The sequence below is a fragment of the Cupressus sempervirens genome, chromosome 3 (genome assembly GCF_028749045.1).
Source record: "Cupressus sempervirens isolate cs-2001-9-10 chromosome 3, ASM2874904v1, whole genome shotgun sequence".
In the NCBI taxonomy this organism is placed as follows: domain Eukaryota; kingdom Viridiplantae; phylum Streptophyta; class Pinopsida; order Cupressales; family Cupressaceae; genus Cupressus; species Cupressus sempervirens.
The window spans coordinates 725,092,664-725,114,499 of record NC_143120.1 but is presented as its reverse complement, the minus strand read 5'-3'; the positions used below and the strand labels follow the sequence as shown (position 1 = coordinate 725,114,499).

The 21,836-nt window shown below is 36.5% G+C and overlaps 1 protein-coding gene across 3 annotated transcripts in view; it reads left to right on the top strand.

Moving 5' to 3' along the window:
• The window catches only part of LOC149568823 (Peptidase M50 family protein), a 58,983-nt gene extending 38,276 nt beyond the window's left edge, over positions 1–20,707 (top strand). For all 3 annotated transcript variants that reach the window (XM_089821701.1, XM_089821703.1, XM_089821702.1), the window contains exons 2-10: positions 3,130–3,195; positions 3,387–3,453; positions 11,632–11,730; positions 11,862–11,965; positions 18,549–18,696; positions 18,956–19,036; positions 19,239–19,727; positions 19,867–20,217; positions 20,343–20,707. In XM_089821701.1, the coding sequence (XP_089677827.1) occupies positions 3,130–3,195; positions 3,387–3,453; positions 11,632–11,730; positions 11,862–11,965; positions 18,549–18,696; positions 18,956–19,036; positions 19,239–19,727; positions 19,867–20,217; positions 20,343–20,513 (1,576 nt within the window). In that variant the 3' untranslated portion in view covers positions 20,514–20,707. The remainder of the gene's footprint in view (positions 1–3,129; positions 3,196–3,386; positions 3,454–11,631; positions 11,731–11,861; positions 11,966–18,548; positions 18,697–18,955; positions 19,037–19,238; positions 19,728–19,866; positions 20,218–20,342) is intronic.
• The last annotated feature ends 1,129 nt before the right edge of the window (positions 20,708–21,836 follow it).

Here is a 21,836-nt window from a genome sequence, read left to right as displayed (position 1 = left end):
TTTCTCCATTAAAACATTAATCTTAGCATAGTTGTTATCCAAGATTGTGGTCCTCAATTTAGTTAATTATTTAAAAGAAGACCAACATCATCTCCTGATAAAAAAGAAGATCGACATCATCTCCTTATAAAAACGGAGATTGAGCTATATGAAATGGGATGTCACCAACAAAGAAATTGCCAGTGGCATCGTCTATCTAATCCTTGAGGTGCACATTAATGAATCAGCTATGGGGTTACTTTGGGTCATGTTTTCCCCCTTACTCTCTCATGATTCAGCCAAGAGACTACGAGTGGACGATGGTCGTGAGGCTGACCCTGAAATCGTTCTCGCATCTCTGATACAATGTACAAGTAGAAACGTGTGGCTGCCCCTGCATCTCCTAAATGGTCTAAACCCGAATCTTACTAGACAAATTAGTAGGCATTTTAGTTGTAGTGTTTTCAGGAACACATCAAAGCTTGTTGAACTCAACTTTGTAGTGGATAATCTCAGTCTCTTGCAAAACGTTGCAATGATTCACACCTTTTCCTTTCTAAAAGAGGAAGTGCACATTAACTCTACTACTGCTCCCAAATCATTTTGTATTAGAAATGTTGCATTTCCATTTCCCTGCACCACCGCCTATTGGCATTGGGGCTGTTATTCTTGTTGCAAACTATTTGAGAGGGGACTTGGGATCATAAGGACCCCAAGTAGACTACACAAAAGTTGAGAGGGCTAATCTGTAGCAATTGGTGCACTAGCCATGGAACTAGTATGGCCTTTGTGGGTTAGGCCTATGCTCATCCCCCCCAATTCATGCTCAGGTTCATATTTTGATTGACTTGCACCATGAGATTGGATTTCCATCACATCCTTGCTCATATCATGACCATGAGAGCTCATAGTGACACTGCATTTCGAAAACTGAAAATAAATTCAATAAGCATTTAGTTTCAGCCTACTTAAAAAATTTGAAACTTTATCTTATTTTAATTTTTTAACAAATGTCAAATTTTATACAAAATAAAAAAAAAATCTATCGTAAGGGCATAATGAAGAATCAGAATGTTCTTTTTGTTTCTCCCTCAAGATTCAGCATAATATTTGATTTAGAAATTGAAACAACAAAAACAATCACACATGAAAATCATAAAATAAAACTAAAACACCTTGCATTGTGCTTGAAAAATCTCTTCAAAGAATGTGTAAAATCTGTTTCTTCTTCTTGCTTCTTGTCACTCCTCTTTCACTTGCACTTACTCCATTCACTTCTCCAAGCACTCTTTCCTCTCCTTTTCACACTTCTCTATCTTCTGTAGCAAACAATCAAAACTGCAATTGTGAATAAAATGAAGCTTGGAGGGACTCATGCAGGCTTAGAGGGCCTACCGGGACCCAGCACTAATTATGGTACGAATGGAGAATCCAAAACAAAGTTTGAAAACATGCAATTTTTTTTAAATCCAAAATTTTGGCCATCCACTGTGAGGGACATGCAGACATCCTCGGATGGTCAAGAGATGCTTGGGCGTTCCCACAACATTCTGGATGCTGCATCATCTCAGTGTTCTGGTGGCAAAATGGTGGCGGTGGGGGGATGCCTTGTCCCTGTCCCCTTGTCCTAGGGACATCCTCATCCCGATAATGCAGGGTTCTAGTGTTCAGGACACGTTCTCATGTTTCACAGATATATTCCTTTTTTGCCACACGGAAGAATCTACTCTGTAGTCTTATTTTATTAGTTGTACTGATTCTAATTGGTAAATTATTTCTCATTACTGAATCATAATACATGGAGTTTATAAGGTGCAATTTACTTTCTTGGCCCAAACATCATCACTGTTGATGTCTGGCAAAAGTTGCAAGTCGCTGATCGTGAGATCACACACACATATATTGGTGATATTCTGAAAATTCCAATGCAGACATATTATATTGGCTTCCTTATGTCTGTAGTACTAATGCAATGCAGAATAGAGAATAGTATTGACATCATTCATGTCAATGTGCAACGTGGAATAATTGTTGGGATTCTCTGTTGACGGGGACCAGGTTTTGTCCCTTGTCTGGATAATTAACAGTCTATGTATCCAGTCTGGGAGTATATTCCTCATGACATCATAGCTGGATTGATTATGATATTGGCATGAAAGTTGTAAACCATTATGCTGAGTGACCTTCTGAAGTTATCTGGCTCAAAGTACTGAAACTTATTATTGATGACATATCAATGGGGAGACTTCTGGAATATGAGGGATATTGCCTTCATGTGTTTCTGGAAACAAACAACATTTTGGCAACACTGGACATTCCTGCGAGAGATTCATGATGGGGAACATTGGAAGGATAAAATGCAACGTCATGGTTCATATTTGCTACTGTGTTACTGCCAAGTGCTGCTATATGTGATTCCAGAATTGAACTTCTGCGAAAAAAACAGGAATTGATGCTTCTATCCATGCATTTTGCATTGGTCATTGTAACGGAATGTTCACATTTACAGCTTATATCTATTTTGTAACTAAATATATTATCATCGTTTTACCACATAATTACTTCTCTTTGAGCAAATAAATCTGCCTTAACATCTATTTAACATTGGTAAGCCAGAAAAATATTTTTGTTCATTTAAGCAAAATGAAACAACCCAGAATAAGAAGGTGAAATCTTTTGAGAGTAAAATCCGTTATAGGGACTTTATATAGGCTCAGTTAGCTAAATCATTGGGTTCTTGTTTTGGAGATCCAAGTACGAAATTCCTCAAGTGAAATTCTCATCTTATATGGGAATCTAAGCCTGTGATTTTTGGGCTTCAATAAGTTTCTTCTTGTGTTGTTGTCTTTGTTGTTATCTAATATTAATGCTTTATAGGAACAAATTTTGGTCTCATTTACTCAGCTGCTCATAATGAGCTATATTTGTAAATTTTTCTCAATAAAATAAAATAATTTCATTCTAATCTATTCTTTGTGTGTGTGTGTGTTTTTTAAATATATTTTTTTATAACTAAGGTATGTTATATAAATTCCTTATTCTTTAACTGTGATATTGTATATTTTTCTTCCAATTCTTTACAAGTTATTCTAATTCTTTTCTTTAAACTTTATTTACAATTAGTTGAACATGTTTGAATTTCTTTTGTAGGTATTGTGATTTCAAGACTACAGTTTTCAATGAAAGATTGTACTCTATGGGGCGCCAACACTCGAAGTATGTTGTCAATCTATATATCAATTGTGTGAAGTTTCAATCTTAATTCTTATCTATCTATTCATATAGCTATGTAATTGTCTATAAATAGATGAACATTTACACATTATATTTGATTCAACAATAATGGTCAAATGCATTTATTTTTGCTTTTTCTTTTCTTTTTTGTAATAGTCTGTTGCTCTTCACAGGTTTCTACAACTCTGGTTCACAATGGGCATTGGAGTTAGTTATTTGGCAATGTTCGGGGTTATTTTGGTTAGAAGCTTACTTTATATTTGTTGTTTCTACTTCTCAGTCGTTTAATTATGAAGCACTGCATGTAATTGTGTACAGGATGTGAATTTCAAAATAACAACTTATCTCTAATTGTCTTTTTTGCAAATTAGAAAAAAAATTCTTTGATCACAATTAGGCACATGATAAGTAGTTTGAGCATGCAAACATTTATTTTTGCTAATCAAATCAATCACTTGCTCTTTAACTCCTTGTTTACAATTGAATCACATCATTCAAAGTAATTTGAGGATCAACTTTATAATGAAATTGTTGTATAAATTGATTAGCCAATTTTTGAAAAGTGTCAATAATAAAGATGCAAATAACATTACCATTGTAAGGCCTTATCTCGAAAGGTGCAAGCAAACGATTTGGCCATGAGCCTTTTATCGTTTGAGAAGTCACTACATAAGGTTTGAAATGTTTTTACACGAATCAAGGGATCACCTTTTGCATTGTGTAGCTTCACTTGAGAAATTTCCATGCATTGGTGGATAATGGTATAACTATAGACAATGTCATGGGAAAGTGGGCTAGCTTTGTCACATGTTGGAATGTTGAATTCGGGTTGGATTATGGGAAGCCAAATTTTGTTGTAAGGATGAAACAATTTGAGCTAGGTTAATGATGGTAGCTTTGGCAAATAATTTAATATTGGTCATGTTTGATAGCGAAGGAGATGTAACATTGTGAGAAATGAATGAAGCATTGGAGTAGGAAAGCGGAACATTGTGGTAAGTGTGTAAAGGAGATGGTTGCTAAAGATTAACGAAAGGAGGTATGTAGGAGTTTTGATTGATAGGGATTCCTCCAAGGCTAGCATGTGTAGGATTGATATGTTGTGTAGAGGTAGCCATTATAGGTGATGTATGAGTATGCACATTAGACAATGCTGTTCGTATAAGAATGGAATTTTTAACATGATTTGTAGGATGTTAGGAGCTTTAACACAACTTTTAATCGACATGGTATTATTATTCATAATATGAGCAATGCCACACAATACTTTGACCAATGTTTATATTTTGAAACATTCTCCTCAATCAGTCAATCAAGGGTATTGCCTAACTATTCAAGCTAAGTTATTGGTTTGAATCTGGGTATAGATAAGCATACAAGAACCTGATACATGGATGCATGTTTTTTTGGGGTTTTGGATGTGTTTGGATACATTTATATATTATCTATATGTATATATACATACATAGATTTTTTAAAGAATTATACAAATTGATAAAAAATGTAGGGAAAGAGGAGATGACAGTGACACGTATCACAATGCTTTACCAACGGTAAAACCTTTATATGTGGGGCTTGAGTTTATCAGAATCTTTAGAAAAGTGGAGATGACACAATACGAAATTACATGTACATGAAATTACTCGCTCATGATTTCAACTTTCTATTTTGTCTCAACTTTGCATTAGTAGAGATACTCTACAATTTATTGCTTGTATATAAAGTTTAAATAAACTACAATTTGATAACTACCATTTTCTATCAGGATTTAACTGTTTAGTTTTTGAGTCAAACTCATTGACCCATGTTTCATGAGTAGTGATTCACATTAATCCGTTTCTCATGAGAATAAATGGAACACTTAGCACTCATTAGATCTAGGTGATGCTCACAGAGGTGAAGCACTGGGACTTCTCAGGAGGTCACCCATCCCAGTACCACTCCAACTTGAGCGCACTTAACTACAGAGTTTCCTCCATGGTCAAACCCACTCAGCTTGCAACTCCATTTGCAAAACCTTCACCAAGTGTCGTGCCTTATGAACCATTCATTAGAAAACCCCTTAAGCTCATCAATTGATAAGTAGGATATATTTTCCACAACAAGTCAAATTGTGATATTGCTATCAGGATTTTATTGTGTAGTTTTTGAGTCAAACTCATTGACCCATGTTTCATGAGTAGTGATTCACATGAATCCGTCTCTCATGAGAATAAATGGAACACTTAGCACTCATTGGATCTAGGTGATGCTTACAGAGGTGAAGCACCGAAACTTCCTAGGAGGTTGCCCATCCCAGTAGTACTTCAGCTTGAGCGCGCTTAACTATGGAGTTTCCTCCATGGTTAAACCCACTCACCTTGCAACCCCATTTGTAAAACCTTCACCAAGTGTGGTGCCTTATGAACCATTCATTAGAAAGCCCCTTAAGCTCATCAATTGATAAGTGGGAGATATTTTCCACAGCAAGTCAAATTGTGATACTGCTATCACGATTTTACTCTGTAGTTTTTGAGTCAAACTCATTGACCCATGTTTCATAAGTAGTGATTCACATGAATCCGTCTCTCATGAGAATAAATGGAACACTTAACACTCATTGGATCTAGGTGATGCTCACAGAGGTGAAGCGCCAGGATCCACTACTACTCCAGGTTGAGTGCGCTTAACTACAAAGTTTCCTCCATGATTAATCCCACTCAACGTGCAATCCCATTTGCAAAACCTTCACTGAGTGTTGCGCCTTATGAACCACTCATTAGAAGGACCCTTAAGCTCATCAATTGATAAGTACGAGATATTTTCCAAAGTAAGTCAAATCGTGATATTAGTATGAGGATTTAACTGTGTAGTTTTTGAGTCAAACTCATTGACCCATTTTTCATGAGTAGTGATTCACATGACTCCGTCTTTCATGAGAATAAATGGAGCACTTAGCACTCTTTGGATCTAGGTGATGCTCATAGAGGTGAAGCATCGAGACTTCCCTGGAGGTCACCCATCCCATTACTACTCTAGATGATGGAGTTTCCTCCATGGTTAAACCCACTCAGCTTGCAACTCCATTTGCAAAACCTTTACCAAGTGTTGTGCCTTATGAACCATTCATTAGAAAACCCCTTAAGCTCATCAATTGAAAAGTAGGATATATTTTTCACAACAAGTCAAATTGTGATATTGCTATTAGGATTTTATTGTGTAGTTTTTGAGTCAAACTCATTGACCCATGTTTCATGAGTAGTGATTCACATGAATCCGTCTCTCATGAGAATAAATGGAACACTTAGCACTCATTGGATCTAGGTGATGCTCACAGAGGTGAAGCACCGAAACTTCTTGGGAGGTCACCCATCCCAGTAGTACTTCAGCTTGAGCGCGCTTAACTATGGAGTTTCCTCCATGTTTAAACCCACTCACCTTGCAACCCCATTTGCAAATCCTTCACCAAGTGTGGTGCCTTATGAACCATTCATTAGAAAGCCCCTTAAGCTCATCAATTGATAAGTAGGAGATATTTTCCACAGTAATTCAAATTGTGATACTGCTATCACGATTTTACTCTATAGTTTTTGAGTCAAACTCATTGACCCATGTTTCATAAGTAGTGATTCACATGAATCCGTCTCTCATGAGAATAAATGAAACACTTAGCAGTCATTGGATCTAGGTGATGCTCATAGAGGTGAAGCACCAAGTCTTCCTGGGAGGTCGCCCATCCCAGTACTACTCCAGCTTGAGTGCACTTAACTATGGAGTTTCTTCATGGTTAAACCCACTCAGCTTGCAACCCCATTTGCAAAACCTTCACCAAGTGTTTTGCCTTATGAACCATTTATTAGAAAGCCCCTTAAGCTCATCAATTGATAAGTAGGAGATATTTTCCGAAGCAAGTCAAATTGTGATATTGCTATCAGGATTTAATTGTGTAGTTTTTGAGTCAAACTCATTGACCCATGTTTCATGAGTAGTGATTCACATGAATCTGTCTCTCATGGGAATAAATGGAACACTTATCACTCATTGGATTTAGGTGGTGCTCACAAAGGTGAAGCATCGAAACTTCTTGGGAGGTCACCCATCCCAAAACTACTCCAGCTTGAGCGCACTTAACTATGGATTTTCCTCCATGGTTAGACCCACTCAGCTTGCAACCCCATCTGCAAAATTCACCAAGTGTGGTGCCTTATGAACCATTCATTAGAAAGCCCCTTAAGCTCATCAATTGATAAGTAGGAGATATTTTCCATAGCAAGTGAAATTGTGATATTACTAGCAAGATTTTAGTTTGTAGTTTTTGAGTCAAACTCATTGATCCATGTTTCATGAGTAGTAATTCACATGAATCCGTTTTTCATGAGAATAAATGGAACACTTAGCACTCATTAGATCTAGGTGATGCTCACAGAGGTGAAGCACTGGGACTTCTTGGGAGGTCGGCCATCCCAGTACTACTCCAGCTTGAGTGCGCTTAACTATGGAGTTTCTTCATGGTTAAACCCACTCATCTTGCGACCCCATTTGTAGCACCTTCACCAAGTGTTGTGCCTTATGAACCATTCATTAGAAAACCCCTTAAGCTCATCAAATGATAAGTAGGAGATATTTTCCAAAGGAAGTCAAATTGTGATATTGCTATCAAGATTTAATTGTGTAGTTTTTGAGTTAAACTCATTGACCCATGTTTCATAAGTAGTGATTCACATGAATCCATCTTTCATGAAAATAAATGGAACACTTAGCACTCATTGGATTTAGGTGATGCTCACAAAGGTGAAGCATTTGAACTTTCTGGGAGGTCACCTATCCTAGTACTACTCCAGCTTGAGCTCGCTTAACTATGGAGTTTCCTCCATGGTTAGACCCACTCAGCTTGCAACCCCATTTGCAAAACCTTCACCAAGTGTTGTGCCTTATGAACCATTCATTAGAAAGCCCCTTAAGCTCATCAATTGATAAGTAGGAGATATTTTCCAAAGCAAGTCAAATTGTGATATTGCTATCAGGATGTAACTTTGTAGTTTTTTAGTTGAACTCATTGACCCATGTTTCATGAGTAGTGATTCACATGAATCCGTCTCTCATGAGAATAAATGGAACACTTAGCACTCATCGGATGTAGGTGATGCTCACAAAGGTGAAGCACTGGAACTTCTTGGGACGTCACCCATCCTAGTATTGCTCTAGCTTGAGCACGCTTAACTATGGAGTTTCCTCCATGGTTAAACCCACTCAGCTTGCAACCCTGTTTGCAAAACCTTCACCAAAGTGTTGTGGCTTATGAACCATTCATTAGAAAGCCCCTTAAGCTCATCAGTTGATAAGTAGGAGATATTTTCTACAGCAAGTCAAATGCTGATGTTGCTATCATGATTTAACCATCTTCAAACTACCATTTGCTGATAACTTGGCTCTTCCAAGGTTAAGTCTTATGGACACTTGCAATCCTTTTACTAAACAAGTGCAGGATTGTACATAAGCCATTGGATTTATGTTAGTATAGTATCCAAATGTATTGTCCACATAAAAAAGTATTTTTCGTAGAATGTTGAACGACTTGATCTCAGATATACAAATTAGACAAAGAACTTCAAGAACTTCAAAGTGATTATGAAATTTATGATTAATTGACACATTCTAACAATGTTGCTTGATAACAAAATAAATTCACGTATACATCTAAAATGAGCAATCATCACGACGCATAACATAATTATTTTCTATATCGATCGATGTCTTCTAGAATATATTTATGATTATTACCATATTCTTGAACTTGGTACTTTGGTACATTACATAAGCTGGGCAAAGGAGCCCAATTTCCTTCAAAAGTTGATCTTGAATGTGCCTGGATGTTGTCCATGCGCTTATCCACAACTTGTAGATGCACTAGATGTGCATCTTGAGACTTAGTGGCTTCTAGATGCACATCCTTAAGTCATCTAGACACATCCACCCACACATCTGCATTCATAGGCATCCACACTAGGATGCCTGGGGGGAGGTGCGACTCTAGTAACTAATGAATATGTTCTTGATCTATCAATTAGCTAGGCTTATCCACGTCATTGGCAAGATCTCCCAATTGGTTGGGAGGTACTTGTGTTAGGGACATCCGTGTCATGAGTAGTGTGGGACGAATGGTTTTCCACAATGTTAGGTATGTTACACGTAGGCATAGAGGTTTCATCTTAGTTCCCATGGACAATGTTAATCGACTCATGCTCCATTCTCTTGGTAATTAAACTTTGGGAAACCATAGATATATAATGTCTTATCACAAGATTATTAGATGTAGGAGACACAAAGCTATATAAAGAAATCACTAAACAATGGGATTTTTTCAATATATTGATTAGTTGACCATTGCATCAGATTTGAAATTCAAAATCTGAAAGGTAATGCAAATATTCGCTAGGTTCACTAACTTATGCATTTAACCTAGGAAAATAGGCCTATCTCCCATTTTGATTATATTGGGGAGTGGGGGGAGTAATCCACTTGGCTCAAGATATTGGGCAAAAGGCGGATTCAACGATCCCTCATGAGGAGTTGAAAATGATACTACAATTATGTAAAATCAATGTTGGATCTAGTGCTAAAGATGGGAAAACGAGGGTTTCAACATATATAGAGTTACAAAAAATAGATATGTAGACAACAAAAGTAGATTTCGCAATGAAAGACAAAGATGATCTTATTGCCAAGATCTTATAAAATCAAAAGGACTCTGTTGATGTGGGCGACTTTGCCTTGGGAGCACCAAATGTCGACTTAAATTGGAAGATCTCGGGTCAAGATGCTGCATAAAAGCTTCCTTGAAAGTTTTGGCAAAAGTGCTCGAGAGTACGTCAACTTTGTGACCTTGACCTTGCTTTTATGAATATTCAAATGCTGGATATGCAGGTCTCTATCTCTTGGTCGAAATCTAAAATTGTGGTTAGAGTCTTCATGAAGATGGTAATGTTGACTTGTAGAGCTGACTTTGGAAAAGGTTGATCATGGATATCATCATGAATGCTTGAGATTTGAATTTCTTGTCTTCAATTCCTTGATAATGCTTGATGATTTCCTCTTAGTATGTGGTTTAATTGAAAGTGTACAGATTGTATTATATGAAATTGGGGGTGGGGGGGGGGGGGGGGGATAAACTTTCTTTTATATCTTTCCCCTTGATTTGGATTTGTAATTTTGAAGCAGTTTTATATAGAAGAACTTTTTCCACTCTCGCAAGCTAGTCGTTAAGTGATTTGGGCCTCACTTATCGGGGCCAAGTTTCCCTAGGCAACCCCGTCTTGTGTCAAGGTGACGCCAAGGAACCTACCCTTGGGCAAGGTCATCCAAGGTGACCTTGACCTGCTGACAAAGCTGAGGTCATGAATTCAGAGGAGAAGCCAAAATTCGAACAAGTGCAAGTAAAACCAAGCATGATCGAGCATGGAAGGCCAAGAATACTAAAGTGAGGCCTCAAAGAGCACGAAATGATACGTGGATTCAACTTATTGCATTATACTTTCCAATCTAGATCACATCTCCAATTGATCCCCTTCAATGCTTGGAATGAATCCTCCTTTATACATCATTGGTGGAAGGGTCACCACCTTTAACAAGTTTTTCATTGTTGCCTTTGAGAAAGATATATTATTCCCCAAATTAATCTCCGTTGGATTTCCTCCTCAAATGAAATGTTCTCGCCTTTATATCTTCCAATGTGAGGGACAGGAATACCTCTTCATAATGGGTTTAACATTTCAAAAATATACCTTTTAAAAGGATCACGACCCTTAATCATTGCTGCCCCTTTGAAAGAGTTACTTTCTTCTATTCTTCCATTTCTTTCTTCTTCTACTAATGCTTTCTTTATTCCTTTTTCTTCATTCTTCTTCCTCCTTAACTCTCTCACAAATGAACTGCTCCCCCTTTTTATACCTCATGTTTGAGGGAGTCACAACTCTTCATTGCATTCATTTGACCTTTCATTAAACTTAATTAACTTTTAATTATATTATATTTATTTTTCTTATTTATATATTATTATCGTTTATATTTTAATTTTTATATTATTATTTCTTATTAAATCCTCTTTCACAAAGGGGACATTACATACATTTCCTTTACATTTTTATATTTACTTGGCATGAGAAGCATTATTATGCATGGAGATGATTCCATTTTATAACTTAAGCACATTTGATTTTTCTGATAAGAAAATAAAACCTCTGTGCATTGGTTCAGCTGAAAATAAGCTTTTGGATATTTTTTGATCTGGTGCTTAGTATAAAATATTAAGAGATATTTGTTCCTACTAAACATTTCATCATGATCATGACAGTATATACCATTTATAAGAAACAATTGATTTCCTTTACATGTATATTTGCATATTTTCTTCTTAGGTTTTCAATTTCTCATGTTTTGCAGATTCTTATATGGGAGTCAAGGTGGTTTTTGGTTTCTCACGAAGAAGGAAATTCCTTAATGGAGAAATCAAAGAAGTCGTTATATGCAGCTCTTCCTGTGGTTAGTAACATTGTGTTATGTGCCATGAACATTATCTTTTTGTACTCTATGCCAGAAGATTAAGGAAGCATATTGGACAAGAGCACCTAAGTCTTAACAGTTGAAATTTTTAATTTTCATTTGAATGCTAGGTACCTGGATTAAGTGCTCCTGTAAGAGACATTGGCTACTTGTGCATTGGGACTGTACTTTCTGTTGGATTTCATGAGTTTGGTCATGCGCTTGCAGCTGCAAGGTCTGCTTCCTGAAGTTCCTTAATCATTTTCTCATTTATTTTGTTCTAGGAGGGATGAATCCTGTTGATTCACATCATAGCATTTATGTCTTATATTGCAGTGAATTTGTACCTTACTACTCTTGACATTTGTGATTGTTATAAAAATTAGGAAAGATGGCTGCAAATCATGGGAAGTTTACGATGCATCATAAGCACCCTAAGGGGGTTTCAAGTATTTTGGTTTTAGGAAGCTTATTGTGTTTAATCATAAATATTTTCTTAGACGGATAAATGAAGTAGATCTATACTTTCTAGCTTTTCAGTTTTCCTAATTGCTTTATCAACTCTGAAATGTTTAGGACTAGATAATAATTTAGGAAAAAAATATTTATGTTTTCCTGGATAGCTAATAGTAGATCAACTCATCAACACTTAAACTAATTGAAGGGTGTCACATTCCCATATCAGGCCTCTTCGAGCTGGGCAGCACGTGGATTAAACATTTACAAAAGTAAAGTAATAAACAGAGATGAATGGATTAGAAAGGGAGAGGATGGGTTGGTGACCACTGCATTTCACATTAACTAGGAATGGCATGAGAGAAAAGGGATGCTGCCATGCCACCAATAATGCATGAAATTCCCCTACCCTTCTCAAGCTGTCCAGTCTTTATGCTAGACTTGCATTGAAAACCAAAACAGGATTCTAATATAACAGGGAACGGTATGTTCAGGGCACGTGTGGACAGGAAAAACACAAAGAAAAGGGTATAGGTTTACTGTAACTGCCCTGGTATACATGCATATGCAAAAAAATGGATGCATGGAGAAGGCACATCGAGGTTGGATGAAAAGCCTCAGAAATGTGGCTCCAGGGAATGCAATGATTGCAGGATATGCTTAAAATCAATTTTGAAAAGACTTGAGCATTTTCAAGCAAATTCCATTGTAGGCATAAAGTCTAGACTCCACTATCTTTTCTGACATGCACCTTGAGCTTCAATCAAGCTAAGGATGCCTATCAGAACCTAAACGATTGAGGCATTTTGTCAGACACGTGGGAGAGAATATGAGATTGGAGGCAGGTAAGATTTGCTGGAGTGTGTGCAGTAAGCTCCTATTCTTTCTGTGTCTTTTAAGCTCCCATTCTATTTATGGCCTTGCTACTGCTTGAGCTTCTATCCTAAGTACAGATCAAATCAATTTAGGACATGGATAACAACTATGATCAAATATTTAGCAGAGGTCGAGGAGAGCATTTAGGTGGTGACTTGATTAAATGGACAATGCATGAATCTGAGACTACCAGGGCACCCATGCAGATGACAGTTACAAATAACACGACCTTTCAATAGCCGACAATGAGAACACTATGAAGAATGATTATATTGTTCGACAGAATGATCACAACAAACTACAACTATGCTTGCCAGTATACTCTGCTTAGTGCTAGTAGAATTTGCAAACATAAACTCTAACAATTACGGTAGCAACAAGCTCTTTTACAAGAATCCCCCATCGATCCATATGGAAAGGAACCAAATGCTACAAGCAGCACACTGGAAAGATCACAGTATGTATGCTGGCGAAATCATTGCAGGTATGCAGAGAGAAAGAGCCTACACAAGGAAATACACAGCTATCCATGCAACAATAGATACATCTCGAACCAAACAGTGAAAACAAGAACCACTCTTTTGAGTAATAACTATTACTGTGACTCTGATCCTAATGTTTCTTAAACCCGCTCTGATACCATGTTAATATATCAAACCAGGAACAAAAATAAGCAGATAAACATCAGAACAGAAGCAATAATGAAAACTAAGACACAACAATTTGTCCTGGGAAAACCTTCCAACTTGAGGGGAAAAGGCCCTACCACACAATAAAATCACTTTTATTGAATAACTAAAAGTCTGACATACAATATGCCCAAAAACCAGGCTCAAAACTGTAGAAATATTCAGAAACACAATATCAATCTCTGTCACCTATGAATTACTCCTGAAGCATATATAAAATTGCCTTGACCCTTCATTATCTTGTCATTACAAAGTGAAGACCACTTCGTTGTCTTGACCTTTCATTGTTTTGACTCTTCAATGCCTTGACTATGCAATATCCACGCATGGTCTCTTCATTAGCCAATGTTGAAGGCTCTTCATGATCTTAAAAAGACATGGCTCTTCTAAAGAAATATCGTTGATAAATGAAGACTCTATATAACCTCATTAAAGGATTAGATAATGCAGCAGAAAATAACTCAATTATAATGCTGATGCAACGCAAGTACGTAGATATCTCCTGCAGCTACCAACCTTTAACACAAATGAACATCCAAGGATGTATTGCAGCTTTCTAGGAATGAACCCAAGCTGATGCTAAAGACTGGGAGACTTAATTGGAAGGCACTTTTCAACCAAAATAGTGCCTCTCAACCATACCATACTGCCCTTTAATAAAAAATGTAGATCCAAAATAATTGCCACTGCCTGTAGGTCAATGGCAATCCCTAAACTCCAAACACAGACCTCAATGAAGCCTGTGATCTTCACTAAATACCATCATCTGTACTCTGCAAATTATGACTGACATGAAATGCTGGATCTTCTACCCAATTCAAACAGAAAATTAAGCACATTCATAATCTCTGGATGAGATTATAGCTGGCACATTTTTACTGGTAGAGATCAACCTACTTAGACTGCAAATACTTAGAAGATTCTCAGTTCTTTCAGCTTACAAATGCTCAAACCCTAGGCACAACTCAATCTCCAATTTCTCAAATATCGAATGCGCAGTAGAATATTTGATCCTTGCATTGAATGCAATTTGGAGGGAGGCTACTTGGTCACACTTTTCATAACTACTTGAAATACAGTAGTTTCCCTCCAAAGATAAACATTGGGTCACTTTATAATTAAAATAAACATTTATTGTAATCATAAATTAAATGGAATTTAATTAATGAATAATAATGACTTTAATAGCTCATTAAATTCTTTGAAGGACTCACTCCAAATCTACGTGCTCATTACCTGAGGTGCCCTCCTAAAAATAACACTAACCATAAATTGACTTAGTATAAATAGTAAGTACCTCAAATAAGCCAACTGAAAATGAGTCAATCAGTGTGCATACTATGAATTGAGGTGCCCTTCTAGATATAGAAGCTCCTTAACAATGAATTACTATAAATAGTAAGTCTCTGAATAACTGCCCCAGTCAACGATACCAAATCCCAACACTGCCACCAAGTTGTTCAGGCACCCTGCTAGAGATGGTAACCCTGACTTTCCCAAAATAGACACTATAAATATTAAGTGTGCCAATCTGATTCAAACAAAGAGCAATGTTGAACAACCTTGACCCTTGGAATGGAAGTATAGCCTTTGGCTCGACAAATAAGACCCTCTATCCACCGAACTTAGCCTACGAGGCCAATGATAGGCTAAACTAAACAAACTTTGATTCTCATGAGAAAGGGGATATTACACTTGTGGGCACGCTGTCTAGACTGCCAGGTCAACAATAGACATTGTTCAATCAAGATCTCATACTATCCATGAACAGTTGATAGAAAGTGCATTAGTAAATATTGTGGGTGAATGTGATCCTATATGGTAAAAGCTTATTGAGAAGAGACTCACAAACTATCAGTTGATTAAAAAAATTTGCTTCTTTCCTAAACTATAACTATATTATATAGTTTGGAAATGTTTCATAGAGGCCTGGAAGCCTACGGATGCTGAAATCAGTAGTAAAAGAGTTTGTTAAGCATAATTTTCTGAGCTTTAGCAGTGTCTTCATTTTTGCCAAGATGCTGTAACATGAGCCCTTGGTCTGATTTTTTGTTTACTTACAATGAAAATGAACAGAGGTTTATGATAATGAAATACATTCAACATGCACACAAGTAAAACTAATGACAAATGATTATATAACCAGCTTCACAACAATCTAAACAATTATCATGTTTAATCCAACTTGATAAGTCCTTGCGGTTCACATAGGAATATGATCATTCAAATGAAGCATTACATAGAAGTCTGATCATATAAACATACCCTTTTATTGCAGTCCCAACTTCTGTTATTGAAATGCAAGCCTGTGCTATTGAAGTACTAGTTGCCGTACCAAACTGTAAATCACAATGTCATCTAATCTAAATGCAGCTACAGCACTTTCTAGAGCCATGGGAATCACCAGATCTTCCACTACTCCCTGCGATAGCAGCAAGGATGAATGCCAGCAATGTTCGTATGACTGTGAACTCACTGTGGACGGACATCAGAGATAAAAGAAGGCTTCAGCAATGGCTGTGACCCAGCTCTGTATAAACTTCAGCAGCAATGGGAATTGATCTCGAAAAGCCTTGGAAAGCTTCAACAGTTATTACTAAGAATCATACCCAGCTCCTTACTTTCAACACAGAACTACAATAGCTGTGGGTTGCATATAAGTTGCTTATGAACTGCAATTTTAGTCTTGAAATCTCAGAACTATCCACGCATACCCAAGTCAATAGTATGGTCTTCTTTTGCACAAATGATATTCTTTGAGTGCTGTAATCTAACCTCTAGGCTTTGTATTGTATCAATGTAGAGATTGTTAGCAAAGAGGGAGTTTGTCTTCCAAGCCTTTAAACAACAAAACTCCAGTAAAACTGGAAATATTCGAATTCTCCAATCAAGCATACCAAATGAACTCCACAAATTTTCTTTTATAACATTCTCAAGAGTTTCCACTCTCTTCACCAATCCATTGGGCACTTAACCCTCTATGTGGTGTCTTTCCTGATCTGCTTTCTCCTTTTTGTCCGTTCGTTGGTGGCTTGTTTGACTTGGGTCCCATCCTATTTATAGGTTAGCATGACTTGTGGGGGAAAGTCACGCCCCCATGACTGTTGCCCCTTAGTTTATTTGTTTTATGAGTGGCTTTTAGATTTATATTTGATTATTAATATAGTACTGTATTAGGGTCTTATCTAATTGTTGTCAAGAGTATTTGATATTAATATTTTGTTAGTGACTGATATTAATCTTAGTTATAGATAAGATAATTATTATTTGGACTTATCAATTATATAAATAATATGTAATTAATTTTAGTAATATTAATTATATTTTCACAATTAATAATTAATAACAATTACATATTCACAATTATTAATTAATAACATGTATGTTTTTCATCAAATCAGTTTTGACAACATAAATTAAATTAAATGTATTATTAAAATTTGCGGATCCATCATTGAGGGTAGGGTTTTTGACAACAGTTAACCAATAATTATAATTTTTAATAGCTAGCTCATTTATTTTGTCTTCTTTGATTAGTTCCATGGAGTTATGAAGGTGCAGTTTTTATAGCTTTTCTGTGTTTAGGGTGTCAGTGTGGCCCCATGAGACTATTAGGATTAGGGTTAGTATTCAAGGGATGTGAACAAGTCTCTTCTAGGCCTTGGGGATGTACCAGTGCCCTATAAAGATCCCCATTAGTGGGAATGATCAAAAAATGCCCCCACTTTGAGAGAGAGCTCATCTCTTTCTTGGTGTCGGCAGTGGGGTCACAACATATGAAATTTTCCCTAGTGTCCCAACATCTTGGGATTGTCATCATCTCCAGTAATGGCATTTTTTTTTGGGGGCGGGGAGGAGAGCCGGTGCATCCCTGTGGAGCACTGTTTCTTTGCTCTGCACCCTTGGCCTTGTGGACTTGTTCACATGATATATGTTAGGAGCTCAAGTTTGCAATCCTAACACATCTTTCCGATCTGATGATGCGTCCCCAACTGCCCTGAAATACAAATTTGAAGAAAATTCAATACAGTTTCTTCATGTTTTTTGTTGTTTTTTTGTTATGACAGACCATGAAGACTGAAATCTTTGCCATTGCACTTGTTAAAAATAGTTAAGGCTAAGTTGATATCTGTTGTTTTCATTGCAACTTAGTTCTATTACTGCTATCTACATTTACTTTCAATTTGCATCACTTGACATTTGTCTATAATTTATATATGTATTGGTGAAATTCCAATGTTGAAATGCAATTTGATATTTATATTTATATGCATAGATCATCCTTATTGTGGGGCAAAAATGATTGTTCATGGCGGAGTTGCATTTAGGGCCACATACGATGTATCCACATACAAAGTAGAACCATGAGTCCACATGTCTTCCAGTTGCTTTTATCCAAAATAAGTATTTATCTATAGAATGTTAAAAGCGCGCATGAATACCAAATGCATTATAGGATAGGTGAAAATCATTAGAAGTTACACAGAATTTTCTTTATTTGTTTAGTACAGGTTTAGTTATTGATTCAAACTGAGAACATAGTCAGATGGTACGTAATTACAGAAGACAATGAGGTTAATGTAAATCTGAAAATTGAAATCTATTTTGATTTGTTAAGTACAGTTTAGTTCCTTGGACATTTGTTTTCAGTCTGTTTGCTGTTTGTTTAACTGGAAGGGTATTTAAAACAAAATCAAGCACACCCAGATTTCTTGTTCCTAGCAGCATTTGTCTTGAGTCTGGTTTCTATTTGCTTCTTACTGGTATTGCTTAGGTGTGCTCTTGAAAAGTAAGCAGTGAAGGTGTGCATGTTGAGTACATTGCTGTATTTTTGGCAATCTTGTTTCCTGGAGCCTTTGTTGCTATCAACTATGATAGGCTGGAGATTTTGTCAAGATCTCGGGTGCTCCGCATATACTGTGCTGGAGTTTGGCATAATGCTGTGGTAAGTCGATGATGGTGCCAACAATATATTCTTCATATAGTAATTGTTATTGCAGTGTAAGTTTAATTGTAATTTCAATATTTATCTATTTTTGAGAGGATAACAAGCAAAACTGGATAAGCCGATCTAGTTATACTCTGTCCATGTTTATGTTTTGATATATTTATCTGTTGGTTTCATTGTCATTCAGTTCTTCAACTTAGTAGCAATGCAAAGATACTAAACTCAACATGGTAATCCTGTTATTTGTTGTTCCTAGTGTTGTGCAGTATGCTGGTTAACATTGGCACTACTTCCTGTGTTTTTACACCTGATGTACATGCATGGCGAAAATCCAGTGGTATAACTTTGTGATTACAAGTGTATCGCATGTCTTACTGGAGAGTACTTTGTATTTTTGCTTTAACTAAACTTATGGAAAAAAACAACTTATGTCATATGTTTGGCTTCAGCTGAACTGATGCCAGTTATTTTATATATAATCCTTTTTTGGGGAATTGTGCTGCCTTTAAGGACATTGGTCTTTTTACTTTCCTCTTCAGGTGTTGAATGTTCCACCGACATCATCTTTGGCTGGATATTTGTTTCCAGAAGAAATAATACTGGAAATAGATAATGTTAAAGTTTCTAACCCAAAGGAATGGTTAGAGAAGCTTCATTTGATGCATCTCCAAGCATTAGAAAAGATTAGCTTGTTGGATGATTCGCATGTCAGAAGCGAAGTGAAAAGGAAGCAGATCATGCAATTGACCTACTTTGACAGAGGATTTTGTGTGCCAAAGCATTGGCTGCCTGGAAGCCAGCAAATTGAAGCATTTAATAATAGCCTGTCTTGTTTGGATGGAAATATACCATTTATAGAGATTGAATGCTCCAATGCATCTTATTTTAATGCTGCAGGAAGCACAAACTTCTCTGAAATACTTGCCCAAATAAGCTTTTGCTTGAGAGCTAAGGATATTGTTCAGCTATCGAAATGTGGCAGTGGATGGTTTCAGTCATTGACAACTGACAGTTGCCCATGTTTAGAGGTTGATGATGTACCCTGCCTTACATTTTAAATTGTTGATTACAGTTATCTTTTTAGTCTGTGTCTTGTGTTTATTTTCTATCTTGTTCATATGCATGGACTATCGTAGAGCTGAATCACTCTGTATTATGTCTTCACAGAGCGAATTATGTATGAAGCCAAGACTTTCGCCTGGGTCAATGCTGATTGAGATTACATATTCAAAGGCAAACATGCCAGACTGCTTATCAGGACAGGCAAAAATGAGTGCAATGAACTTATCAATTCGTTCAGAAAAGAAGGATCAAATGAATTCTTCCTGCCAATCCAGTTTGCTTTTTGTGGGAGATCCACTTTCTCTTGCCTACTCTTTAGAGTTGACTGCTTATAAACCTCGAAGACTGGCTTTATTCAACAGTTCTTACCCACTTTGGTTTCCAAGCATGCTGGAAAAGACGCTCATGTACACTTTCCATGTCTCTGCAGGACTTGGCCTTCTCAACAGTGCCCCAGTACTTTCTCTTTCCTTTGTTAATCTACAGACAATATGTCCATTTCTAACACTGTCATTCATATTTTCAGAAATCCTTGCAGCAATATCTTTTCCAAATTTTCTAAGGCTTCTAATATTTTGCAGGTATATTATCTTGATGGTGAATCCATGCTGGAGACCATGTTATCCATTGTTGTTTTAGTGCATCCGAGGAAGAAGAGGCGCATCCTCACTCTTTTTCTTATGAGTGGGACACTGCTTTTGCTAGTTAGCATCTTATCCGGGATAAGAAAATTATTTTTTGGACCCTTCTAGAATCGTTGTTTAAATAGAAATTGGACAGACAGCCTTCTCAAAAGAGAATGAGCATGTCAGACCAGTATCAGAGTAAATGAAAGAGAGGCTTAACCCATCTTCATGCTTTTTGTTTGCAATGTTTGAGCTATGAAAGGCTCGAATGGTTTATTTATTTTTTATCAACAGTAAAATCATGCTTGTGTTTGGAATCATTTAGCTTCAAGATTTGCTCTATATTATATTCAGTGCTATTTTACCAATTTTGGCAATTACTGTTATCGCGAATGCATTAGAAAATGTCATCGGATTCTTTTGAGTCATTAAATTGTGAAATGGACCTATATTCTTGTACAAGTTAAAGGAAGTCTTTAGACGAAACAATTTTTTTTGAGGCGGGAGTAACTTTTTTGTCTTGGAAATGCACAAAATACTCATTGTTCTATTTGTGTTGGTGGGGGTAAAAATATATCTGGTAGTTTTAGGATGGAATTGTAGAAATAATAGTTGAAGGGATGTATTAATATTTTATATTTTTAAATATTGAGGAACAAAATCTTATTTCCTTTCAGCTATATGTTTTTGATAATGAAGGCAGGGGAAGGCTTCGAACTTGGATAACAACAATAAATTACAATCTGATAGCATCGCAAACTGGATAACAACAACAAATTACAATCTGATAGCAACACAATCTGGATAACAACAAATTACAATATGATAGCAACTGTCTGGGCCATTATAACCAAGCAATGTGCTAGAGCAATATAGTCTCTAATAGGAACCGAAACCTTCAAGCAAAATTTATCAAAAACAACACAAAAATTGAACAAACAAACTAATCTAGGTAGTAACAGAGTATAAACTGTCTCAGATGAACATAAAGTTTAAACAACAGAGCATCTTACTGTAGTAGTAATGGAACATAAAACATAAACCTTGAACAGAAGTTCATAAAACCATTAGAACAGGGATCATCCCTGAAACTAGAGACAAAAATAAACAGGTTGATAATGACCACAAACATATTAGGCCTTCTTGATGGCCTCCCATTATTTTGCCAGCTAATTGAGACCTTCCATCCAATCAATGATGTTACTCGTGCCTTGGTCATCCTTCTAGTTGTCCTTGCTTACTTCCCCCGCTTTCTTTAGCTTGCTTTTGCATGTGATGACTTCTAGAACAGTCCTTTGTAATATTTCCCTCTGAATCTTGCAGAGGGTAGAAACCATGACATTGAAATTTATATTGGTGATAGTCTCATTGTACATCTTATTCAAGGAATTGACCTTGCTTTGCAGGATATTAATGTGGCTAGTTAGGTCCTCTAACTTGTTAACTTTA